Source organism: Apis mellifera, linkage group LG1 (genome assembly GCF_003254395.2).
Source record: "Apis mellifera strain DH4 linkage group LG1, Amel_HAv3.1, whole genome shotgun sequence".
Taxonomy (NCBI): Eukaryota; Metazoa; Arthropoda; class Insecta; order Hymenoptera; family Apidae; genus Apis; species Apis mellifera.
In genome coordinates this window covers 5806791-5832825 of record NC_037638.1, presented here as the reverse complement: position 1 = coordinate 5832825, position 26035 = coordinate 5806791, and the positions used below count along the sequence as shown (strand labels likewise).

General features: G+C 31.5%; 1 protein-coding gene across 10 annotated transcripts in view; it reads right to left on the bottom strand.

Annotated features, from left to right (window-relative positions):
- The window catches only part of LOC100576291, a 160215-nt gene extending 134180 nt beyond the window's left edge, over window positions 1-26035 (bottom strand). For 3 of the 10 annotated variants that reach the window (XM_026439875.1, XM_026439892.1, XM_026439894.1), the window contains exons 1-2: window positions 25020-25155; window positions 16039-18593 (exon numbers count right to left, since the gene is read on the bottom strand). In XM_026439875.1, the coding sequence (XP_026295660.1) occupies window positions 16039-16191 (153 nt within the window). In that variant the 5' untranslated portion in view covers window positions 16192-18593; window positions 25020-25155. The other 7 variants (XM_026439889.1, XM_026439890.1, XM_026439887.1 and 4 more) reach the window with 7 other exon arrangements.

Genomic DNA, 26035 nt, shown 5'->3' with positions numbered 1-26035 from the left:
TTAGAATTTTGAAGAATTCTCAATATTTCAAGATCTCTTTAAAGAATTTAGACTTAAAAAAGTTCGAAAGAGTCTCGATCAAAGTAGAATAGATCGATAATGAAACAGACAAATAGAGCAAGTAGTATTACTCGTTGATTAGATAGCCAAAAAATTAATACTACGTTTCAATGCTAAAATTTTAATTTTTCTTTTTGAAGTTCGTCGAATCATTCCATCTTCCTTACAAAATACGACGAAATTTCGTCACCTAAAAATCTGGAAGCGGCAATACGCGTTGAAATACGAGTACCTGAAACACGTTGAAACACTAGCCAAGTCTACTATGATATATTGCGCGTAACGTAAACGAGAATCGGTATAATCTCTTAACCTCGAAAAATGGGAAACTTTATATTGCTCCGCAACTTCGATAAAATACTGGGGCGATTCGAATTAATATTGGAACAGCGTGGGGCGCCGAGATATGTTGTCGCTTTGAGGATGAATTAAATGATAATGGGGAATTCTGGGGATTTTTAGGGGAAAATATTCGAATGAAACACAATGAAATATTTTCTCATTTACAAACGTGATATTTATATTGTAACACCTGTTCCATGTAACAAATAAGTTTTTCCAGTAAATTTTTATTCGTGACTGAACATTTTTTGTCGAATAGAAAAATTTCGTTTCTTTTATTTATTACATTATTACATAATAAATATCAAATAATAATAAATATTATAATAATAAATATCAATAATAAATATCACGAATACCGTGTGTATAATTTTATATATATATATGCAATGAAAAAAAAATTTTATAATTTTATACTGCAAAATTCCCCGAATTATTATTCGAAGCAAGATGGAACCGTATAAATTCTCGAAGTGATTAACGCATGCATATACAGTTCCACCACAGATTCACTTGATCATCGCGATAGATAATCAGGAAATCAGATTGCTCGATAATCAGCTCGAAAGTTCTTGTTACGCGACAAAACGTAACAATACGTTTGTACGTGCAAACTGTAATTGCATTACCGATTGTAGGTATACAGGAAAACAGAGTACACATTATTTGATTGATATCGTGGACATGACAAACATATCATCGCGATTTAATGGAGGAAGGAAACATTTTGAAATTTGTTGTTTCTTTCTCGTGTTCTATTCTTTGCGGTGAAATTAAAAAATAAATTTTAGCAAGCATGAGAAGGGAAGGTAAATTTTTATTTAAAAAATTGAAAACCTAACCTAAAACTCAACGTAACCAAAATTTTCTATCGATATGCGTTAACGATAAAAAAAAATTGTTCTATTTTAGAATTAGAATTGATAAAAGTATTTAATTGTTAAAAGCTGCTTGTACGCAGGAAATAATTATAGAGGAATAATAATGTTTTTTTCAAGAGATAAAAATTTTGTGAAATAAAATGATTGAATTAAAAGTGAATTATCTAGTTTAATGCATACAGATCATGAATAAAATTGGAGTGGCACGAAAAGGAATATTTTGTTCGATTAAATAACGGAGTACATTTGGAGAATGGAAAAATGTAAAATAATTTAAAATAATTTCGTATAAATAATTATTTCCGTTTGTGTGTTGCGTTTAATTGAGAATGGATTAAAAATTGTTTGGTGCATTTCAATCGATAAACGATCCATGGTGAATATAAAACGACTATTTTTTCTTTTTTTTTTTTTTTTTTTAATTTTGCGTAATCTTTCCATGCTTTGATAGAATTTTGTATTCTTTTTTTTTTTTTTTTTTTTTTTTAGTAACTCAAGGATAAATTGAATTGGAAATATTCCAGAAAACATTTTTTGGCAAATATTTACGTTCCTTGTTTGGTACACATTTCTTCTTTTAAAATGTAAATAATATTAAACGTAATAAAAGATATTTTCCGCATCAATGATTTTCACGTGAAAAACAAAATTTCGTATTAAATCACGAATAATGCATACACGTTTAGTATCGACTTATCAAACTTGGCATAACGTTGACGTGATTAACATTCTCATTACGTTGATATCAAATTTTGATAATTGAAAATAACGCGAAATTATTCAATAATAAATTGAATCCATAATGAACAAATCTTCAATTTTATTTCTCTCAATTCTTCCACTTTTTCACTCGACTTAAAAAAAAAAAAAAGAAAATCATAAACTCAACAATCCAATATTCATCAACGAAATATCCTGAAATAAAGTAATTCTCTTTCGTTTAAAATAAAAAAATAAAAAACGTATTAATTAAACCTTCAATTTATAAGAAAAGTCTTATAAGAGAAATAAGATTTATTTATTTATAGGGAATTTATTTTTTCTCCTGATTCTCTTACTTCTTATAAAGATTCTAAAGAACTTAGAAGCTTATTGGTTGATCAATAATTGGCCGAGATTATAGCAAAACTATCAGAATATAATCTCAAAAATTCGAAAATTCTCGACTCGGTTCAACGTTCAAACAACGTTAATATTAAAAAGCGTCGCCTGGAATCTGAGGAAAATTATATAATTTTTCAACAAATCAAAAGTAAAAAGCGCCTGCCCACATTGCTCGGATTGATTTGCTCGAAAAGGTCAGCAAGCCGTTCGAAAAATTTTTATTGGAAATTTCACGCCCTCGCAGTTTACGAACCCCGTGATCGTTCGAACGTATGAATAGGAAAATGTATATGGCGGCGATATTAATTTTTAAAAAACGAATTTCCATATGCTCGAAATCCTTTATTTATTATTGAATTGAATATGCTCGGTTATATATTTCAATCTTCTGAAAAAAAAAAAATTCTTTTCTTAGATCGTTCCTCAAAGAGAAAACACAATAAACAACTCACTGTTTAATATGAACAAAAGAAGTAGATAAGTTGAATAAATATTCGAATATTTGCAAAAAAGATGAATTTAAAAAAAAAAGATTATTGATTATTAGAACGAGAAATTTTCATGATTCAAAAGTATTCGAATATTTTAATTTTTACTCGAGAGAGAGAGAGAGAGAGAGAGAGAGAGAGAGAGAGAGAGAGAGAGAGAGAGAGAGAGAGAGAGAGAGAGAGAGAGAGAAATTACGAAAAATATAATGGAAAAGGATCGAGAGCTGTGAGGGTGAGATTGTTACGTAAGACGGCCACTTCCGGTCGAGACACGGAAATAACGAGGAAATAAATCGTTCGAGGATGGATCTGGACTGGAAATGGACGCGATTCGTTTCAACCGAATCGTTCGAATTTCTGTTTATTGTTATGCGGGCATTTGGGCTCTGTTATTTCACCGACTATCACTGAATATTTCAAAATTCTTGAACAATCTTTTGCGTGTGTAACGAACAAGTAGAAAAGACCAAAATATGTTCAAAAGAATGTGAAATAATCGATCACGATAGAGCACAAGAAGATATATAGATATAATTGGAAAAGCATCATTATATTTTCAAATCATTGCTTAAATAAATTAGTATAAATCAGAGAATTAATATATGATCGAGAATAAGGAAAGTGTGAGCAATATCAAAGTATTGGTACGATTGTAGTCAATAATTCACGTGAAAAGTGATACGGATCAATAATTGATGCATCGAGTAATGTACAAACCACTAATCAAATAAATAATATATGACCATTAATTAGATTATTAGCCATGATTGCTATGAGTAGTATACACAGATGTGTATATCAATTATATATCAATTAGACAGATAAGTGGAACAAGATTATCATATCTTGAACCATGACTCAGAGACAAATAAGATATAGATCAAGCATATAATCAGACAATTAATGATCATCAATGTTTTATTATAAACCATCCACTAATCAAATAAATAGCCAATAATTAGATTAATAGCCAAGTAGTATAGCCAGATATATATGTACATCAATCACATATGAATTAGACAGACAAGTGGAACAAGAACCATGAGTCAGACAAGTGGGTATAAATCAATTATTAATCAGACAATTAATATGTTGATATTAATTTGGCCAGGAAACTATTACAAAAAAAAATATTACAAATGGTTAGCATATAATTATTATATATGATAATTCATTTAAAAAAGAAGTAGTATAAATCAAAAATTAATGAATCAAGTAGTACGAATCATCCATTAATATATTTTACAAGTTCAAATTATTCTTCAACTTGTTCATCGCCTCCCTATCTCTCTTGTTAAAAAATGAAAAATAACAAAGTATTTTATAAGAAACAATTCGTCATTCGTTACTTCCTTTCCATTACTTCCAAAACCAAAAACTCTAAAACCCTAAAATAAAAAAGAAATGATTAATAAGAAATTCACGATTTAAAAAAGTAGTATAGATCAAAAATTAATGAATCAAGTAGTACGAATTATCCATTAATTTATTTTACAAGTTCAAATTATTCTTCAACTTGTTCATCGCCTCTCTCATGTTAAAAAATGAAAAATAACAAAGTATTTTATAAGAAACAATTCGTCACTCGTTACTTTCTTTCCATTACTTCCAAAACCAAAAACTCTAAAACCCTAAAATAAAGAAAAAATGATTAATTCACGATTTAAAAAAGAAGTAGTATAGATCAAAAATTAATGAATCAAGTAGTACGAAACCCTAAAATAAAAAAGAAATGATTAATAAGGAATTCACAATTTCATATATATATATATATATATATATATTGTGGCCTCGCCTCACCTGATCATCCACGTTTTATTCCTCGGTCGCGTGCGATGCAAATGTAATCGAATAATAATAATAATAATATAACCAATGTCCCCAGCGGATCGAGATACGGTCTTCGTATATAAAACGATTGCGTTTATTCCGAGTAAACGTGGGAGTAAAGTGGTGGTCGCCGGTGGAGAATTTAGAAACAGGAGGGTTTAACCCCCCTTGAGACCGGTTCCAAGGGGGAGAGGGGGGAATATAGACGATAGCTCGCTATCGTTAAAAACAAAGCGACGAATGCAATTCCCTTGACGCGTGACCCGTTATGAACGAAGTGGTGGTCTACACTTGTTACACTTGTTACACTGTGCGCCGTTGTTCAACTTTAATGTGGAATGTGTTCACAATTGTGTGCTATTGGATACGAGAAAAATTCTCGGTTCTTTTTTTTTTTTTTTAGATTGAGAAGTTTTTGTAAGTCAATTCGAGTGATCAATAGCTTTTCTTTCTAAAGATATTGGAAATCTGATGATTGTCACCATGAGATTCTTTGAAGTCGAAATAATATAATTTTATCGGCGAGTGATGTGGTCAAAAATTGGTCAGACAATAGTCGAGTTCGAGATCGATTTATAATTTTTATTAATTTATAATTGGCGAGAGAAAGTGATCATAGTTTCGTCAAAATTTGAAATTTAAATCTTCTTCTCCCATTATCTCGTATATCAAGTGATTTAATCCATTAAAAATCATCCGTTGATTTTAATCTTATTAGAAATATTCGACAAGTAGTAAAGTAAAAAATTCGTCAGACTATAATCAAATTTGAATTTTTCTCTTTCTATTATCTCATCATAATGCAATGATTTATAATTTTATCGATCATTAATACTAATTATTAAATTATTAATCGACAAGTAGTGTAGTCAAAAATTAATCAGACTAAATCGTATATACATAATTTCAATTTCTTTAAAGAGTAATATAAAACAATAAAAATAAGAAATACATGTAAAATATATTATTCTCACATATATATATTATTTTTAAATATTTTGTGAATATAATAAATAAATATTTTCCCTCTCTCTTCCTCTCTCTTTCTTTCACTGAATAATCCATTCGATCGAACCAGGAGACTTAACTTAGATTAAACTGTCATTGAAAGATGATTCTTCGTCTTTCCATACGAGAACTCGAAGAGATGTTCGCGTCGTAGAATAAAAATCTGGCCTCGTGAATTATTGGGGCGTGGAACTCGTCGAGGAATTCGAAAGTCGGAAATATTTTGCGATTCGTATGTTTCGAAGCGAAATACCGTGAAACGGATACGACAAAATCCTTGATACGAGGATTGCGAGGAAACGTATACCTGTAGAAATGTGTGGAAAGTGAATATATTTGAACGGGGATATAAGTCGACGAAGGATTGCCAGTTTCACGGATGAGAAAGGAGCAACTGTTGGGAAGTGTCGTTTAAATTTTTCAGTGGTACTTGATGAATAATAAAAGTTAGGTTAGGTTATTGTCGGGACATTGCGATAAAGGAATAGTTTCGAGGATTGATTGAGAATTATTTAAATCTTTTGGTGAGCGACGAATAATTTAGATTATGGAAAATTTTTAATTTTCGTTTAAATTTTTCGATCGATAATGAAGATTGAAAAAAGTTAGGTTAAGTTGTAACATTGCGAGAAGAAATTAGTTTCGAGGAATGGGGGAAGGAAGAAACGATTGAGAATTATAGTTTGAATCTTTCAATACTGATGAATAATTAAGACTAAGATTAGAATTTTTAATTTTCATTTAAATTTTTCGATCGATAATGTAGATTAATATAGAAATTTAGGTTAGATTGTGACATTGCGATAAGGAATTAATTTCGAGGAATGGAAAAGAAGAAACGATTGAAAAGTTAAAATTTTTTAGATTGTGATGTGACAAGAAATAATTGAAAAACTGTCGTTTAAACTTTTCAACAGCACTTGATACGATGCGATGAATAATAAAGATTAGGTTGGATAGAACGTGTGTTTTGGTTGCGTAATTTCTCGTTAATTTTCGTAGTTGAGAAGGCAATGATTAAAGGGAGATTAGAGTCGGTAGAGAGGATGAAGAAGGATTCGTTTAAGCACTGTTTGCAAGTTGATTTGTTTTTAGGTTATCTCGTGTCGAGTGTTGCCATGTGTTAATCGCTATATGTATCTTTTAAGTGGAATGTTTGGTTAATTTGTAGAAATAATTTAATAAACGAATTTTGATATTGAATTATCAATCTATATAATTTCTACTTTTATACATTATAAAATAAATATGGAAATAATGATTAACTTAAATTGCTTTGATAATCTCTATGATCTCAATTTAATTGTAATTTATTTTACTTTTGGACTTATCGAATGGAATAATTAAAAATATCAATCAATTTATGTATCTAAAAACAATTCTAATTTTATTAAAAATTCGAAATATAAATTATCAATCAACAAAGTTACCATAACCTCGATATAATTTGCTCGAATTAACGTCAAGTTTTATCATTGAGAAAAAAAATGAATCCAAAATGCAAGATTAACTCGAAAAAAGATATATCCAAGATAAAAAAAAAATTTTCGCTAATGTACGTGAGATTAAACCACGTTTAACCAGTGCACGTTAATTCGAAAATTAATTAACGAAGTAATCGGTATATACATCGATTTCTACATACAAACGTGTGGAAAGTTGTTGCAGAGCGCATATGTTTCGTGACGCGTGTCGAGAAACACGTCGCAACTTGACCGAATGGAGAGTGCACAGAACTGACACAATACAAACTTTATTAAGCGCATCGAAACGTGGAAACGAGCCATCCAACTGTGGATCGGATAATTAACTGTTGCACGAAGTTGATCAACGGTGATCGTAGTTTTGAACAAGATGCTTTTCAACGACATTCTTTTTTTTTTTTTTTTTTTTTTTTTTTTTTTGCTTTGCGACGAACGGATGTCTTTGTTACTGCTCGATCGGTAATAAGACAAGCGAGAAATGAAAATATCAATTAGATTGCGAATTTGAAATTTCAAAATTTGAAAAATTTGAAATTAATAATTCGAAATGTTAGAAATTTATTGAATTTTAAATTTAAGATTAAAAATTTGAATAAAAAAAAATCATAATAAATTGAAATCAGAGTTGTTTTAATCGTTTCCATTATGAAATGAAAAAATCGAACATTAGAAAATTAGAAAGAGATTCAAAGATGGAAATTTGTATTATTAAATTTCCAAAGAAAATTGATTAATCAACCGCGACCGGTTGATAATGTAGTTGGAAAATGGCGTCGCATGCAAGACGAATCGTCCTGCGCGTGAATTTTAATCATCGAACCTGCAATTACGAATAACATCGCGTGTTACGGCTACTTTATACGCACGTAATATTTGCGAAACTTTGTTCGTCGGTGCATGCAAATTATTCGTATTTACACGTGTCGAGACACGGTGTTTCGCATTCGTGCCATTCACCGTTATTTACGAAATGTCAATAATGAATCGAGAACATCAATCGCGACCAGTTTGGCAGAAATAATATTTGACGAAACCACGGATTCTATTGTTCTTATTTGCGTTGCGGAGAGGGATTGTTATTTTGTATTTCGAAGAAAATTGAACTGGATAATATTGATCGCAATTATCGACACAATAGAGAGTATTCTAACCTCTTTTAATCATTCGAGTTAACTCGAATGTAAATTTGATTTTATCGTTCGAATATCGCACGATTTATTTCGTTCTCGTGCAACGTTTAAAATAAATTTGCACTCTGAAAGTAATTGGAAATTTTTATTTCAAATAATTTATTTTTAAAATAAATTACGTAATATCTTTGATAATATTTACTTTATTCACTTTATTCATCGATATATCTTCTATACAATAATCGTAATTATTTTCAAAAAAAAAAAAAAACAAAAAATACGAAAATCCCTCTAATTCACGGTCAAGCGAAAAATCGATTTAAAGGGAAAAAAAACCATAACACGATTCCATGCCACCATCTCGTGCACACGATCGCAAAATTTAATGCCTCCCCTGGACGCGTCGAGATATCGACATGCACCGTTGCGCACGATCATCGAAGGGAAAATACGAGGATCGAGCTAACCTGTACACCCCGGGTATCGCACTAATTGAAGTAGCATAGCGCTCGTCACGCGAGTAACCTAACCTGTAACGCTCGTTTCGCGTGGAACATTGGCCCCTCGTGGGACCGGTTGATACAGGAAAACGTTGGAACGGCGAGCAGGGCAATTAGAAATAATTGGGAATCGGTAAATGGGCCGCGTGACGTCCTTATTTCCGAAAGAGGTTGGTTCGCTCGAGGCGAGCGCCCTCTCGAGAGAAAGAAACGCGATCGAGGCGGAGGGAAAATTGATTTAGTCGAGGACGTTAACGAGTTTGCTCCGCCGCGTAATCTTCTCGCCAAGAATTTACGAATCGACTCGTGAGATTTTTTTTATTTTTCTGTTTTCACTTTCTCCTTTCTCCCTTTCTCCCCTACGCGAAAAAGTGGATGAAATTGTTGATACAGGTTAGGGTTTCGAACTAATACCAGTGTTTCTCAACTGTATTTTTAGGATTAATGAGATAATTTTATTCGTGACTGATATAATCGAATGACGAATTATTCGAGTAATTTTATTTTTAGATCGAAACATTAAATTTTTATGGCAGATTATAATGCGTAGATCATAACGTGAGTTAATTCGAGTGATTGTCAATCTCAAAGAAGATTACTTGATATTATTTACATATAAAATTTCACGAAACGAGTGTTTGTCAATTTCGAATGGCAATTTTTATTTGTTAGATTAAGTTCACAGAAGAGGATTATTATTACATTGCGATATGTTTCACCTTCGACTGTGAAACTAATTTTCAAAGAAACATAAAGAAAAATTTCCCTATCGATAAAGTAGGTCACGACGAATTATTCCTAGTTGAAATTACTCGTGGAAAATTTCTACAATAATTTTTCGTCATACACCAAACTATTATTCTCGGTTAAAATTATTCGTGGAAAATTTCACATTATTATATCCTTTCCATTTTCGACCACAACACACATACCTTTAATACGAATTCAAAAACCTCCTGTCCCCAAGCTCAATTTGTCCTTTCAGTTCACTTGAACTCGAAAGGTAGTACGTATTTCACGACAAAACCAGGAAATCGCATTCGCGAAATGGGATCTCGAAACTTTCCACCGATATCTCGCTGCGTTTCAAGAGATCGGTGGAATTCTTACCCCCCACCACTTGGTAGTATCCATCTTGAAAGGAGGCGAATCAATGCGAATGCCACGCGAGAACGGATCTCTCTCCGCGATCCGGTCCATCCAACGGAACTCGGCCGTCACGAACGAACAATCGGTACACGTCTAACTTTTGATATGGCTATACCAGATGCAATTTCACTCGACAATGGAACGATGGTAACGTTTTTTCGAGGGAAAAATCGTGGAAATATCGCTTACGGAGAATCGAGTTGTGAGGTTATGTTCGAGAATGAAATCGTTCGAGAATGAAAGTGTAGTAATAGAGAAAATTCTTTAAATTGGTGTTGCATTATCGTTGTGGTTATGTGACGTAATATCATTGCAGGAATTTCTATTCTCCTTCAATAATTATAAATAACGTGGCGCAGTGATTGATTCAAGAATATTTATTCAGATATTGTGTATAAGGTTATGGTGACAGAAAGTGGAAATACAAATAGTGATAGAATAGTATCGGATATTTAATCGATCGATAATCCTATTATTAAAATATAGTTTCGAAAGAAGATGATATTGCTACGCATCGAAACTTTTTCGATTTCGATCGCACGAAACGCATTCAGGCATAACCGTAAAAGATAACACTTTCCAGTTTTATGGCTAATGGTGGTTGATATCGTGCCAGACTGACATTAAAACTGGCGGACGAATAAATATATCCATCGTTGAAATGCTCAATAAGAGATATTACAAGCATTCGTGATTATTGCTTTATTGTAGAAAAGCATAATTATATGTATCGATAAGAAAATTATCGCAATTTCTAACTTTAAATTGTTATTCTTTTATTATTATCTCTGTTCACAGTCTTATGCTTTAACATTTTAACGACGTTTAAATTAATCAATCGTTTACGGGACAGATATAAAATTGAAGGATCGATTCACGTTTTGTTTTATCTAAAATGCAGATTAATCATTCGCTCGTAACTCGGTCGATAATTTTCGAATATCAAATTTTATATTTCTTCTGATCCTTAGAATCGATTAATTTTAATCTTTTTTGTAATTCTTTACGATTTACTTTACAAACAACGCATAGTAAGTAAATACTTACACAGTCGATGAAAGATTGAATGCAGCATTCAGACACTAGGGAGAATACACCTAAATCTAACGAGAAGATGCAAGGAACGCCTCTAGGTTCTAACGAAAGGGAATTGGAAACTATATTCTTGGACGAGACACACATATCAAGATCTAATGGTATAGGCTCTGGATTCCCAACACGTGAGTCACGACCCCCAAAAGAGATTTTTACATTATTTACTTCAGTTGAAATTGTTGTTCTCCCATTCTTTGTCTACAATATTCTCGAAAGATAAAAATTCGAAGGGATGATTCGTATATTTTCGAAATTATTTTTATAGAGAATTTTATTGTGAAAAAACGTTTTAAAAATTTCTTCCTTTAAATTAACATCGTATTTTAACTAATTTCCAAATCAAATTTAAAAGAACAATATTTTTAATGAGAATAATATTTTTGAAAGAATAATATTTTTAATTTTTAATCTTTTTCGAAAAATTTTAACATTAATATTCTTCGTATTTCCGGTTTCCAAGCAAATTTGAGGAAAATATATTATAAAAAAAAAATTGCGAATCCCAGAAAATTTTCATCACGATTATCAAAATTACTTTTACGTACGAATTTAAAAAAAAAAATCTCTCTGCGATTAATTTTCTTTTCAATTTTACGAAAAATAATTTCCCAATTTAAAATCCAGGAAAAATTATCAGAAGGGGCTCGCGATTCGAGAAAGTGGTTGGGAACCCCTGCTACGTGGCACGCGTGGAGGATGAAATCAAGACCGATACAGGTTTCTATCTCTCTTATTTACGCCCTATCTAGCCTCTATAAAGATCAGGATAGGGGAAAGCTACCGTACAATCGATTACGCACGCTACGATTGAACACTTAGGATGGAAACATTGTTCGCGTATTTTTCCTTTCGCATTGGACGTTATACAGGGTGTCGATATATTCGTGGAATACCCTTTGGCGTGGAATCGATTATGATGGAGGGGGGAGATGGGTAAAAAAGTATCGGTCGAGGCTTGCTTGTCGAGTTACAAGCAATTGAAATTTGCGTCAGTGGGACGAATTTAAATTATGTTTGTAACTAGACTAGGGATTTTTGTCCAGATGTATACTTTACGTACGTGTTTCCTAGTTTCTTCCTTTTTCGGTGGAATCGTTTACATTTTCTAATTGATGCTCGATCGATAAAAATGTACTTAATCAAATATATATATATATATATGTATCTTTATTATTTATATATATTTTTATTATATATTTATATTTATATTTTTCTTCTCTATTAATCTTATAATTTGGAATTATTCTGAATAATTTAAATTTTAATTATATTAATCAGCAAAAAAATATGTGATTTATTATATTTCTCTTCCACTTCGATATTGTTTTTATAGATGAATAATTTATCTATCTCTGATAAAATTTTAATACTTCGATTAATTTTTTGTCGAATATTCGTTATAAACTTCGATATACAAATAAATCTTTGCTTCGTTGCCAATTTCTTAATACCTCGATGTACCTTCCAAACCATGAATCATATCAACACCCTGCACAACGATTCCTATGTTTCCGTATACACAATATAAACACACTCGACCGTAGAGTAGATTGCAGTAACACTTACGGGAACCGATATACGAACCACTGGCAGTTTATTCGACATTTTTCTAGGACTGTTGCTCCTAGCTGCCCCGCTCACATAGCTGCATCCATATAAAAGAGAAAAAATCAATTACCGTTGTTTTCGCTGGTTGGACTGGAATTCTCTGGGAATGGTTTATTTTTTTCTTTTTTTTGTTTTATTTTTCTTTTTTTTCCAGCTACAACTCGACAGATCATTACCGGACATCGAAACGTCAAAAGTGGTGATGGAAGCTCGTTTGTTTTTGACAACCGTTCGTTCCAATATGTAATTGTCTCTCGAATTACATTTAATCATTGCAATTATCAAGATTCAATTTGCTCGAAAAATAAGTTAAATTTGGGAAGAAATAATCGTTCAAGAGTCTCTTTATCGTTCAAACTTTCAGTTAACCGATGGTATTGAGTCATCAGTTCGTTATTGAATTACTTGGAAGTTGCTTAATTGGCTTGATCAATTTGGAACAAATTTTCGAAGGGTATAATTTAGATCGTGATTGATCGTTAATTAATTAATTTCTTTCTAATGAAATTCTGTTTAAATATATATATATATCCGTGGAACATATCTCGAAGATGAAAATCAAAGATCGAAACTAACGTAAAAGTTGGAGAAAATTTACAGAATCACTGCGTCGAATTTTTGTTATCGAAACTTTTACAATACCCTTAAATCTTCCTCCAAAATTTCTTTTCCACCCTGTATATGCAGACAAACTAAAAAAAAAAAATTACGTATTTTTCGATTCCTTTAATTAATCCGAAAAAGCACTGGAAAAACATTTCACTCGCGGCGAGAAGTGAGATTACAATCCTTCCATTCATCCGTTTCATTCGTTTCCATTTTCTGAATGAAAAATCACGTTTGAATCGCGCGCCGATACATTCTTAATTTCCGCTCGATATCCATCCCCGATCCGGGCGGAAATTATTCGAGTGTCGAGATAATGGAGAGCGAGTACGTAAAGTCGTTGCCATCGATAGATTCATCCAGGTCCAGGAAATTTGGTCGATTAGAAAAGAGAGAAGGAAAAAGAGAGAGAGAGAAGACGACGGTGCATAGTTATCACGATTACGTCGACGATGGGTTTGTTACGTGCCAACGTGTACGAGAACAGGTAATTGCGTGTCGATATCGATGGCATGACGCTTGTCGAAATCGTCCGAGATCGCTCGGGTGGAAGTTCGTTTGAAATTTAAATCGCGCGGGTAAATCGAGGACGCCATTAAAAGAGTGACGAAGAGCGGTAAAGAACGGAGACTCGATTCTTTTTGGTTTTTTTCCTCTCTGCTATTAAAATTGATAAATTTAATTCGAAAAAACGAGATTTTTTCAATTTAAGATTTTTTTTTAGAATTTAGAATTTCGATAAAATTGAATGAGAACCGTTGTTACACTTCTTTGACTAGATGACAAATCTGATGTGTCATTTTTCTCGTCGAAATTCGGATACACAGTATGTACGTGCTTTTTTCGTATGCATTTAGATAACTATTAATTTCCAAAATATGTCACACGTTTGTTACGTTTGGAAAAGATAAGAAGAATAAATTGCATTTTTTATCGTGATCTTACAGAATATGAATGAAGTATGAAATTACAATGCTGTAAAATTGAAAAAAAATTTTGGGTTTTGTCATCTGAGCATAGAATGAAGTAATTTTGATTTTCGAAAATTTGAGATTTGGAAACGTGATGTAAAATTTTTGAATGAATATTTTATTTCAATTTTCCAAAATTTTTATTTCAAAATTATTACTATAATGCGTTTATATTGTATCTTTCATTTTTAAAAAAAATTGTTATGATTAATAAAAATTTTTACGTGTAAGCAAAATTTGTAATAATCGAATAATGAAATTCGAAAATTTTTTGAATTACCTAAATAAAAAAATTCCAATAAACGAAAGTGCATATTTTATGGACCTAGTAAAAGTTTTTAGACGAAAAAAACTTTTTGTTCCTCGAGTGGTACAATGAAAATGAGGACAATGGCAGAAGAAAGCTAGAGTTTTGTGAAAAAAGTAAAGTCACAATTAAAATCCAAATAAAAACTAGTCACGTACATCTTACCACGTTCTTTTTCTAAACGTTTTTCTATATTATCTTTTTCAATCTTATTCTACTTCGTGTTTCATATATTTTTGTTTTAAGAAATTTCGAAGTTTATTTTAAAAATTATCGATTAAAGAATTTCGTTTTTATATTGCATACATTTATTAAATTTTAATAAAATAAAGTATTAATAATAATAAAATATTAATTTAATTGTTAAAAAATTAATTTAATAATAACATCACATTTTGAATAAGTTTTTTTATTTTAATTATCTAGGAATATAATTTTATATTCCTTTATATTCCTATATTTTTATCGAATTATATATTTTTCATTTATTTTCTTGGAAAATTTTTAGTAAAAAAAAAGAATTTATTAAAAATAAATTTTTCTTAGATTTAAACATCCTAAAAATTCAGAATACATCAACTTAACCATTCGAATATTAATATTAAATTTGAACCAGACAATTAACAATTCAAAAAACAATATAGGAAATTATATTGAAATATTCAAGCAAAATATTAATGACTATATTCTAATTTCTCTTGAAAAATGAAAAACATAATAACAAAGACACCCACTTTAATTACGTACTTACTACATTATAAATGAAACTCTCAATAAGTATAATTAGTTTCCAAGAAACTGCCAATGTTTAATAAAATAAAAAATATTCCATGTAAAAAGCACCATTAAATTAATGTTTAAAATTCAATTAAATTTTCATCCACGATTCAGAAAATTAATTCACACAGAAAGCGAATTAATCATTTTAACTAAAGTAGTTATTAATTATTAATTACTTATGACGCGATTATTAATTAATCTCTAATGATACAATATACAGGTTTTTGCCTTTATAGTATTAAAATCGAGCACCATCAATGCAAGAAAAAATTCTTGTATCTGGAATTCTAAGATTATAAATATCCTCCATGCATAATTGAAAGTGCTATGTGTATACTATAGGAATGAAAATGTGAATAAAATTTTATTGTGCAAAAATAATTTTGAATAAAGAAATTACAAAATATAATAAAATGTGAAATATTAATAATAAATTTTTTCCATTATCAAAAGATAATTACAAAGCCTCCAAAACTATTGCTTTTTAAAAATTAATTTTACAAAAAAAAAATATCAAAGACAAAGTTTTCCTATTATCAAAAAAAAAAATGATATATAATATATATCATTCTCTTATATAATTCTCTATAATTCTCTTCGAAATTATATTCAAAAAAAAATTCAAACAAAATTAATTGATTATAATGTTGAAATTTTTCTTGAATCGTGAATATGCAAAGAAAAAAATGACTAACCTTGAAGCCAGTAAGGAACGTCGCGGGATCAGAGGGGGTCCGGGCCGAGGACGCCTGATTGGTGGCCCCGTAACTCAGCTGATGCTGATAGTTGGAAAGGATCTTCTTGTGAGCACTTGCCTGAGCTCTGTAAGCCGACACTGATAACTTCATTTCTTCCCGTTAAAGGGTACGATCCTTCCGATTCTCCACTTGGATCGCATCCTTGTTCCTTTAATCCTTCTTCACAAAAGGAACGATTCAATCGTAGAAAAATTCTAAGAGAACGAAACAACAAACTTCCTGCTTCGATTCCTACTCCTCTTCGATCTTTGTTCTACAATCGATTGTTTTACTTTATTCGCTCTTTCGATACACTTGTCTCGAACCTCGATCTTCTATTCTGGATAGTGTCTCCCTCTGTGCAGTTGCGTTTGAAAGAATCGTGCTCGTGGTAATGGTGAATCGAAATCGTTAAATATTTGTGGTGTGATATTCTTTCCTCGCTTCGAGATTCATTGTTTCGTTAAATCTTAATATTTAAAGAAGAATTTCCTTCTACTGAGTTTTTATAGATCAGAATAGACGAATTTTTGTAGGTTAGAGAAAATTTATTATACAATTTTGATAGTTTGGTTATCTTGGTTAGGTTAGCTTGCCAAGAAGTTTTATTTTTCTCTTCTTATTTTGTTTCTTGATTTTATTTATATTTATTTCATATTTTTCTTAACAGAACAATTGTGGTATGAATGTTAATAGAAATGAAATTTTTAGTGATTTTATTGGTGGACTTTATTTATATTTAACGAATCAATTTTTATAAATTTAACCAGTGGAAGTTTTGTAGTGGTTCTTAGTGAATTAGTTGTTACGTATTTAGCCAAGTTACAAGAAGACTTCACCAAAATGATTTGTCCTTTTTTTACTTTCTTATTTTGATAATATTGTTGGTTTATAATGTTGATCTTCAATGGAATTTATGTTTGATTAAAAAATTAGTTGTTACAAATTTAACTGAAATAAAGTAGAAGTTGTGGTGATTTTAATAGTAGAATTAAAGTAGAATTAAAGAATTTATTTGTTTTTGTTACGAATTTAGCCAATCACATGAAAAAGGCAACCTATAGTGTAAGACAAGTCTTGTCTTCTCTTTCTTTGACGATGATTTCCCGCGAGAGAGGAGAAATATGTATAGAAGATACGTGATCTTTTTCTATCTCTCTTATGTTTCCAAGATTCTTTTCGATATGTCTATTCCTCGTGATAGGAATAGATTCGTTTTGGATGGGTCTTTAGATTCAGCCTTGATGAGCGGGCTGATCAAGGAGGAAATCCTTTTAGGAACCGTATCGAGGATTAAACATCTTGTGACAAAAGAGAATGGATATCGATCGTTGGAATAATCCTTCTTTCGTTTACTCGACCACGTTCAGTTTTCGTAACGACCTCCTCTCGATCGAAGATTTTCTTCGTGTAAACAGAATCTTCCACTTCAATTTTCAAAATTTTAATTCTTTCGAAAATTATAATAAATTCGTCTCGATCAGAAATCTTTCAAATTCTTCAAAATTTTAATTTTTTTGAAAAAAAATAACGATCTCCTCTCTTGATCTAAATAGGATGTGATTTAATTTTCAAAATCTTAATTCGATAAGAACGATCAAACGTCTCTTTATACCAATTCTTCTATATATTATTTTTCTATAATTTATTTAATAATCTAATGATAATACGTATGAACAATATATTATACATCGAAGGCAGATAAACTCGAACCTCGATTCTTCGAATATACTCGTCATCTCTCCACATGAGGCATCTCCATCTCATCTCACAAGGAACTGAACACTCTTAACCTCTCTTTATCTTCTATCAAAATTATAATTTCATTGATCCAACAATGAGTCGTTGAGAGACGAGAACACGCGACATTGCTCGATTCTTAGCCCATCGAGGAACATCTTCTTCCTGTTTCTCTTTATTCTTCGCCGATTCAAACTACAAGGCCACGTGTCGTTCATCAAATGTCTAGCGCGTGGCGTACGAAAGGAAAACTGTGTTCCAGGCGCCAAGAGATCGCGGCAGAGACATCTACGCTCCTTTCTGATCCACTTCTCACGCGTATCCTCGTTTGGATTAGTTCCACGTAATAGCTCGCAGCTATGTTTTCTTTTGTCGTATTCTGTGATCGATTCTACACTAGCCGTAGTGGCACCAAAATACAGAAGAGATCGAGCATGATGTTCGACCAGTCTTCGAAGAACCATTGGACACTTGAAGAAGAATATCTTGGGTCGAGGAAGAATTATCCTCGATCGTCTTCTTATGTTAGGTTATGTTGCCTTCGATCGAAATCGAATAGCGAATAGATAATCATTTCCTTGTGGAAAATATTCTTGTTGTATTCTTTATTGTTCTTCGTGGTTGTTCTTGTTATTTATTATCGTGGCTGGCACTTTTGACACTTCACTGCACCAAGATTATCACTAATATCGTGAAGTTTATTCGTTATTGTTAAGTGTCGTGAAATTCTATATCACTGGAAGTGTGTTTGCTTGTGAGTGCTTCTATCGAATCTAGAGAATTATTATTTTTAAAGTGGTTTGAATCTTGAAAAAAAATTTGAGAAATGTATAAAATTTTAGATAAATACAAATATATTATAGAATGATTCAATTCAAAGAAAATAATAGGAATTTCGATATTCGAAAATATTGGTAGAATAATTTAAATCGTACAAAATACTCAATTCTATATTTAAGATGTTTCAAATTTTTGAGTTCAAATCGCGAAAGATAACTGGTTGATGATCCAAAATATTTTTCTAACAATTCAAATCGTGGAAAGTATCAGAAGATTCGACGACCTCGAAATTCGTTCGAAATATACGACAATCACAAATATTTTTTATTTTGATCCAAATTGACAAAAATAGTGGAAATTTCGGCGATTAAAAATATTTTTGAGACGATCTAAATCGCAAAAAATAACGCGAAACTTTCAACGACTCACAAATACTTTTGAGACGTTTAAATCGTAAAAAATAACGAAACAATTCGACGATATTTCAAATTTCTAAATAGAATAATTTAAATTGCGTGGAAAATAACTCTCGATAATCAAAAATATTTTTACAGCAATCCAAATCGCAAGAACTATCTGAAATTTTCCAAATACAATCCAATTATTTTTCCAACTTTTTAGTTTCGTGCTTAAAAAGAGAGATTAGTTCGAAAACGTTTCTAACCGTCGCGGAGAAGCGGATCGAGTCAAAACACGTGTCACACGCGTAAAAAACCTCTCGAAGGCTTCGCGATCCAATGAGATTCACTGCAACATTAAGACGAGTTTCCAACGGTAACCTATCGATTCTAACCATGAAGCTCCACATTTAAACTACAAATCATCTTCTTATCTTACACGTGATCAATTATATTACGAATTTTCATGCAAAATTTCATTTCTATAAATATAATCAAAGAAGTAATAATAATAAGTATGATAATTTTTTATATTTTATATATTTTTATGCATTAATTTTGTAAGTTTTTAAATTTTGCACAAATAAATTCGTAAATATTTAGCATTGACGTGTGTAATCTGATACTCGATCGTTACTTGTTCAAATATACTCGACGAATCAAGTGAAGTGTTATTAAATTTGTAAAACGAAATTAAATATAAAAAGAAATATAGAAAAAAAAAAAAGAAATTTATAATAGTGGTGAATAGTGGTGAATAAGACTCGATGAAAGAAAACGTTAGTGATCAACTGCGTAATCCTCTTAAAGTTAGTCGTTGAAACGTTGAAAAATAGAACTGTTTCGATCAGTGCAGTACGTTTGGGAAAAAGCTGCTAAAGTAATGAAACTGGAACTCCAAATATTTTTAGCTAAAAGAGACTATTGATGATTCAAAATATATGTGTGTTTACGATGATTCCAAACGGTGAAAAGTGAGAAAATTTTCGATAAAGCAAATAGTGGAAAATAAAAAAAGTGATCAAGGAATGTGCAACAGTGGAAAAAAAGATCAAAAAGATCAAAGTGATAGTGACAAACGTCGGTGATCAACCGTGTAATCCATTTAACCGTGGAAATTAGTCATTGTAGAGAGGAAAAATGGAACTGTTGTGATTACTCGTTATTTCCTCTCAATTGAATATTGAGAACAATTGATTGATAATCAAAAGTGGAAAATTAGAAAATTAATTGGAACTCATTATTAACTGCTAATGCTTTTTGTTTCTTCGCCTATTTGGTAAGTTTTTTTCGAATATTTTTAAATAATCAATCGATTTAGTGAACGATAATTAATAGATACAAAAATTAAATTTTTATTAATTAATTTTTTCATCTTTTTTTAATTCTTCTTATTTTTTCCACTGAATATTCTAAATCGATTGATGAAAACGTTTAAAAACTGATAGTTAAATACACAACAATTTTTCTAAAGTTAATAACCATTCATAGTGGATAAAAATAATTTAGAATTTTTTATTTACCGATATCATTGATTTTGTTTTCCTTCAATTTCTCCTTTTCGAATTAAATATTTTAAATCATAAATTAATTATCACGTAATGGACAAAGAATAATTATTCAAAAGGTTGTTGATTAATTTTTCCATTTCTCTCTATAATTACTTGTATTTTCTCGAATTGAATATTCTAAATAATCAATTGATAATCACACGTAATGAAGACAAAAATTATCTAATTTCCATTAATTTGTTTATCTTTTCTATTATTTTAATCGAATATTCTAAACTTAATAATCCAAAATTATTCCTTTTTTCACTCTCTCTACAATTCTTCCTATTTGTTCGTTAAATAAATGATTAAACGATAGAATTTAAAATATTCTGAATGATCCACACATAATGAATTCCTCTTTTACGAATTTTTCCTATTTCTTCGATCGAACATCCCAAACGGATAAACGATATCTACGCTTAATTATCTAATGTCCATTTATCTATCCTCTTCAATTTCTCTTATTGCCTCGATCGAATATTTCAAACGAATGTTTAACAAACGATATCCACAACGTAATTTCCACTTGTTTGTCCGTTTCTATAACTCCTATTGCCTCGATCGAGTAACAAACGATCGATTAACAAATTCACGCGTAATTATCTAATCTAAGATACGTTCATAAAACAAACGAATAGAAAATATTGCAAATTAATATTAACAAATTCGATTTCCACTCATTTTTTCATTAATTCTACGATCGAATATCCCAAACGATTGACAGAACAAATCCACGCGTGGTTACCTAATTTCCACTCGTTTCTTCGCCCCCTTCGATCCGAAAATAGCCGAAAATAGCCGAAAATAGCCGAACGAAACGAATATCGCGGAAACGTATTGCGCGTAGAAGCGATACGGAACGTTACTAAACCGCAACGCGTTGCGTCCGTAGCTCGGGCATAACTGGATTACACCGCTGCCAACCGTGCATCGAGGCATCGACTGACCACCACGAGGTCCGCTTTGTCCGCTCTATATTCACCCTTCGCTGTAACTGGATTAAATATTATCATAAACTGCGCGCGAACCGTGTGTCCCTACCTACGCGCCATTCTTCTCTCCACCGCATTCTTCCCTCCTCTCCTCTTCCCATTCCGCTCTGTACGGACGAACGTTTCGAACCATTTCTCGATCTGTTATCTCCTCGCTCGCTTCGATCTCGATCTTCGATTTTGGAAAAATGAATTGATCGGATGAATCGTATTAATTATTTGTGGATAATTGCAAGTTTGGAGATGAATGAAGTTTTTAAAATCGATTTTCAGAGGAAGATTCGAGAGGAGATCGATCGAGAAAATTTTGAAATGAAGGTAATTGTTGTTTTACGATGAAACGAGATTGGTGGTTAATTGAATTCGAAGATTTTGAAGTGATCGAAATTCGTAAAATATTTAGATTTATTCGACGAATTTTTTATTTTTATTTTTTTTATACTAATTATAGAGTTGGAAAAAATTTGGAAGAAAGAAAGACAGTTATTATTGTAAGGGAATTCAATATAAAATTTTATAAAAGAATATAAAAAGAATTTTTTGCGACATCTTTTTTAAAAATCATATAATATATATATATATAATTAATTTCTCGTTATCTAATTTCTTTATCTAAAAAAATTAATAATTAACAATTTTTCTAAAAAATTATGTACGATTAAAATCCTGTCTAAATGATAAATTCTATTAATCAGCTTGAAACGTACTCGAACAAGATCGATCTAAACAAAAATAACAAAAACTTCGTTCCATTTTGAAGACAGAAATCGAAAAGAACTCTCCCCTCATCTCTTCTTTCGAATTTCAATAAAATGGAGTCTTGAAAAAAAAATATTTCTCGAATGAAGGAATAATGGAACAAGCGAACGAAAAGCCACGGTTGTCGATTCGTTTAATGATCGCAATTATTTCTTAAGCAAATCCCTATTTCTCTTTCAAGCCAGTGTGGTTGGCACTGTTTAACGAGAGTACACTAGAAACGAGTTTGGAAGTTTCGTTAATTTCAAACGTGAATTATATTAAACTATCGATGCTGGAATTTTTTTAGTTTTTTTAAAATTTGATTCGAAGTTTTTTGGATTATTTAATTTATTTCGTAAATATTCGTTTCCTTCGTCCAAGTTAAAAAATCAAAGTACAATTTCATATATTTTATAACTATTTTATAATTAATTTATAAATTTTATTTTATGTAAATATTATCCATTGCTTCTATAATATAATTCTTTATATATTTTGATCTTGTAAATTATTCCATTGCTTTTCGAAATTTTAACTGAACTAAAAATTTATTTAAAACATCCTAAATCTTTAATTTTAATAAATTATATACGTTTCGTAAAATTCTGAAAAGAGAATCGTAAATGAAATTGATAAAAGAAATATCCTCGAAGTATCCAATGATTTATGGACAAAAACGTGTAAATCGAAAAAAGAGAAAGAAACGTATATAACTCGTTCTGTTATGACTGCATCGCTATTCCTCTCGTCACTTTTCAGCCCTTCCCTACCTTTCCATCTAGATTCTTGCACAAACAACAGCCTGTCATTCCATGTATCAATCATTCCCAATTGGTCATTACGAAAGAGGGAGAGGGTGTGCGGAGCCACCCTTTTTATCGAGTTACGCACCCCACTCGTTTCGTCGTGAAACCAATACTTCGAAGATTTGGATATTTTTTTCTCCAATATTAAATTTCGTTCCATATATTTACAAGAAAAAAATTTTTTTTTAGAAGAAGGGGAAAAATTAGAAAATTGATTTTTGTGAAATATTATTGAAGTCGAAACTTCGTGAAATATATCGAAATTTTTGATATATTTCGAAAGATTTGGATATTTTTTTCTCCAATATTAAATTTCGTTCCATATATTTACAAAAAAAAAAAAATGGAAGAAGAAGAAGAAAAGGAAAAATTAGAAAATTGATTTTTGTGAAATATTATTGAAGTCGAAACTTCGTGAAATATATCGAAATTTTTGATATATTTCGAAAGATTTGGATATTTTTTTCTCCAATATTAAATTTCGTTCCATATATTTACAAGAAAAAAATTTTTTTTTTAGAAGAAGGGGAAAAATTAGAAAATTGATTTTTGTGAAATATTATTGAAGTCGAAACTTCGTGAAATATATCGAAATTTTTGATATATTTCGAAAGATTTGGATATTTTTTTCTCCAATATTAAATTTCGTTCCATATATTTACAAAAAAAAAAAAAAATGGAAGAAGAAGAAAAAAGGGAAAAATTAGAGAATTGATTTTTGTGAAATATTATTGAAATCGAAACTTCGTGAAATATATCGAAATTTTTGAAAAATTTTTGAAATTAACGAGATTATTAAATTCGATATTTGCAGTGACGAATCAACAATTTAATTCTCTCGAATCTGTATCTAAAAAAAATAAATCGATAAATATAAATTTTCCAAATAGCTACATAAAATTCAAATTGTTGTTTTGTAAAACAAGAAAGAAAATTAACCGAAGCTACTTCTCGTTGTTACGATCTCCGAATAATTTAGAAAAGTGACTCTCATCAAAATCTTGCAATCACAGAAATAAAGAAAAGGCGATGTGGTTGTAGGAAGCAAGCCAACAGCACGAAGACTCTTTCGTCAGCACTTCTTCTTTCATTAACTCCTCTTTCCCCCTCTCCTTTCGCTTCCCTCTCCCCTCCATACGCACACACGTCCAAGATACCGCGGCAAACAAGCAGAGGAAAACCACTTTAACAACTACCAACATCTCTCCCCCCCCTCCCTGGCACACAGAGAGCAATCGAACATCCCCATTTAAGATGATAAAAGCGACTAATCCAAATATAGGTTTCCGCTTCCTCGCTCTATTTCTTGCCCTCCCCGTGTAAGGACGAGCCCCGTAAATGAATTACGCGATCTCTCGAATCAGGTCGGCAGAAATTACGGGAGAAGGTCGGCTCTCTTTCCTCCGTTTAAAAACGGCCGAACAATCGTCATCACGCTACGAGATTTTATTATAAAACGGCATTCCGAACGCTTGCTTCCGGTTCGAGGAAGCCGGATGTCGCTCGAGGGAAGCTAGGAGGTTAATTAAGTTAATTAGAAGCCGCGTTTCTCCTTTCGATATCCTTGAAAATATTTCTCGAAATAAATCTAACGTTTGATGTGTTTGTATTCTTTTTTTTAAATTGAAGGATTTGTAAAAAAAAAAAAAAAAAAAAGAAACGATCTTCGTTTAATTTCAATCGCGAGATTCATGGTTGAATATGAATTTTTTGAAATGTTGTTATTATGAAAGTATTTGGTATTTGTATAATAATGTGAAAAATTCAGAATTTTTTAAATATTTCGAAAATTTCTAATGAGAAATGATGATTCGTGATGATTCGTGAAAATGCAATATTCTATACGTAATTCTTTGGAAAAAATCAACCGATCTTTTGATCGATAACCAATTTTTAAAAATATCCTGAAATAAATCCAATCTAGAATACCTGTACCCACATTCTTCTGTACACGTATTTCAACTACAAACTTTCTTTATCCGATAATTATTTCACGTTTCAGCATGCTAAATATTTTGCAACAACCAACAATATATTCGAAACCATTCACGGACACATAACACCCTATCCATAGTACCTCGAAAGAAGAAGGATCGGCCTGAACACACTGAATCAAATCGAATGAAACCGTTCGTAAAAACAGTAAAATATAACGGTCAAACACATTTGTATCAATTCGAATTCGATGGACAATAATTAACAACAATTAACGACACCGACACAAGACAAGTCACTGAACAACCATTATGTAACTCGCGATACGAGACGTGTAAAAAAAAGAGGGGAAAAACACTTTTAATTCGAAAAAAAAAAACACGATCGATTTACCGGATCTTTAAGGTTAACACCGCGGTGGAAAGAAACCGGTCGCGGACCGGCTGCTGTTTCCTCACGCACGTGTTACTCGACCCCACGAAAGTCACTAGGCGGCCAGTGCGACCCCCGCCAGTCGTGGAGGAGACGGTGGGTGTGAGACAGGATGCCTGAACGTCTGCCTATGGGGGGGATGGCGTTGGTGGGGGCATGAGAAATAGTGGGGCGGAAAAACAGGAACAAGCGGGCAAGAGGCTGGTGGAGTGGGGCGATACCCCTCTCTGACAAGAGAAATAGACAAGAGGGGGGTCCATCCCTACTTTGTTCCAGTCTGCAGCATCCCCACCACGTATCCACACCCACGGATTAAAAACCGAAATCCTTCCTCTACCCCCTCTAGGTATTCGCGATATGCTTGTTGGATGCTGCGCAGTCTCTGCACTTGTATCACGGACTTTCTGTGAGATAAAGCTCGACAATACTTTCCTGGCATGGCGAGGCGATTACGCGAAATGCAATTTGATGGTAAGGAGATCGGAAGATGGAAGATGATGCGAGAAGGATACAAGTTTGGATTTAGGAAGTTTTAAGTTTAAATTTTAGGTTTTGAAATCTAAATGAAAATAATGAGA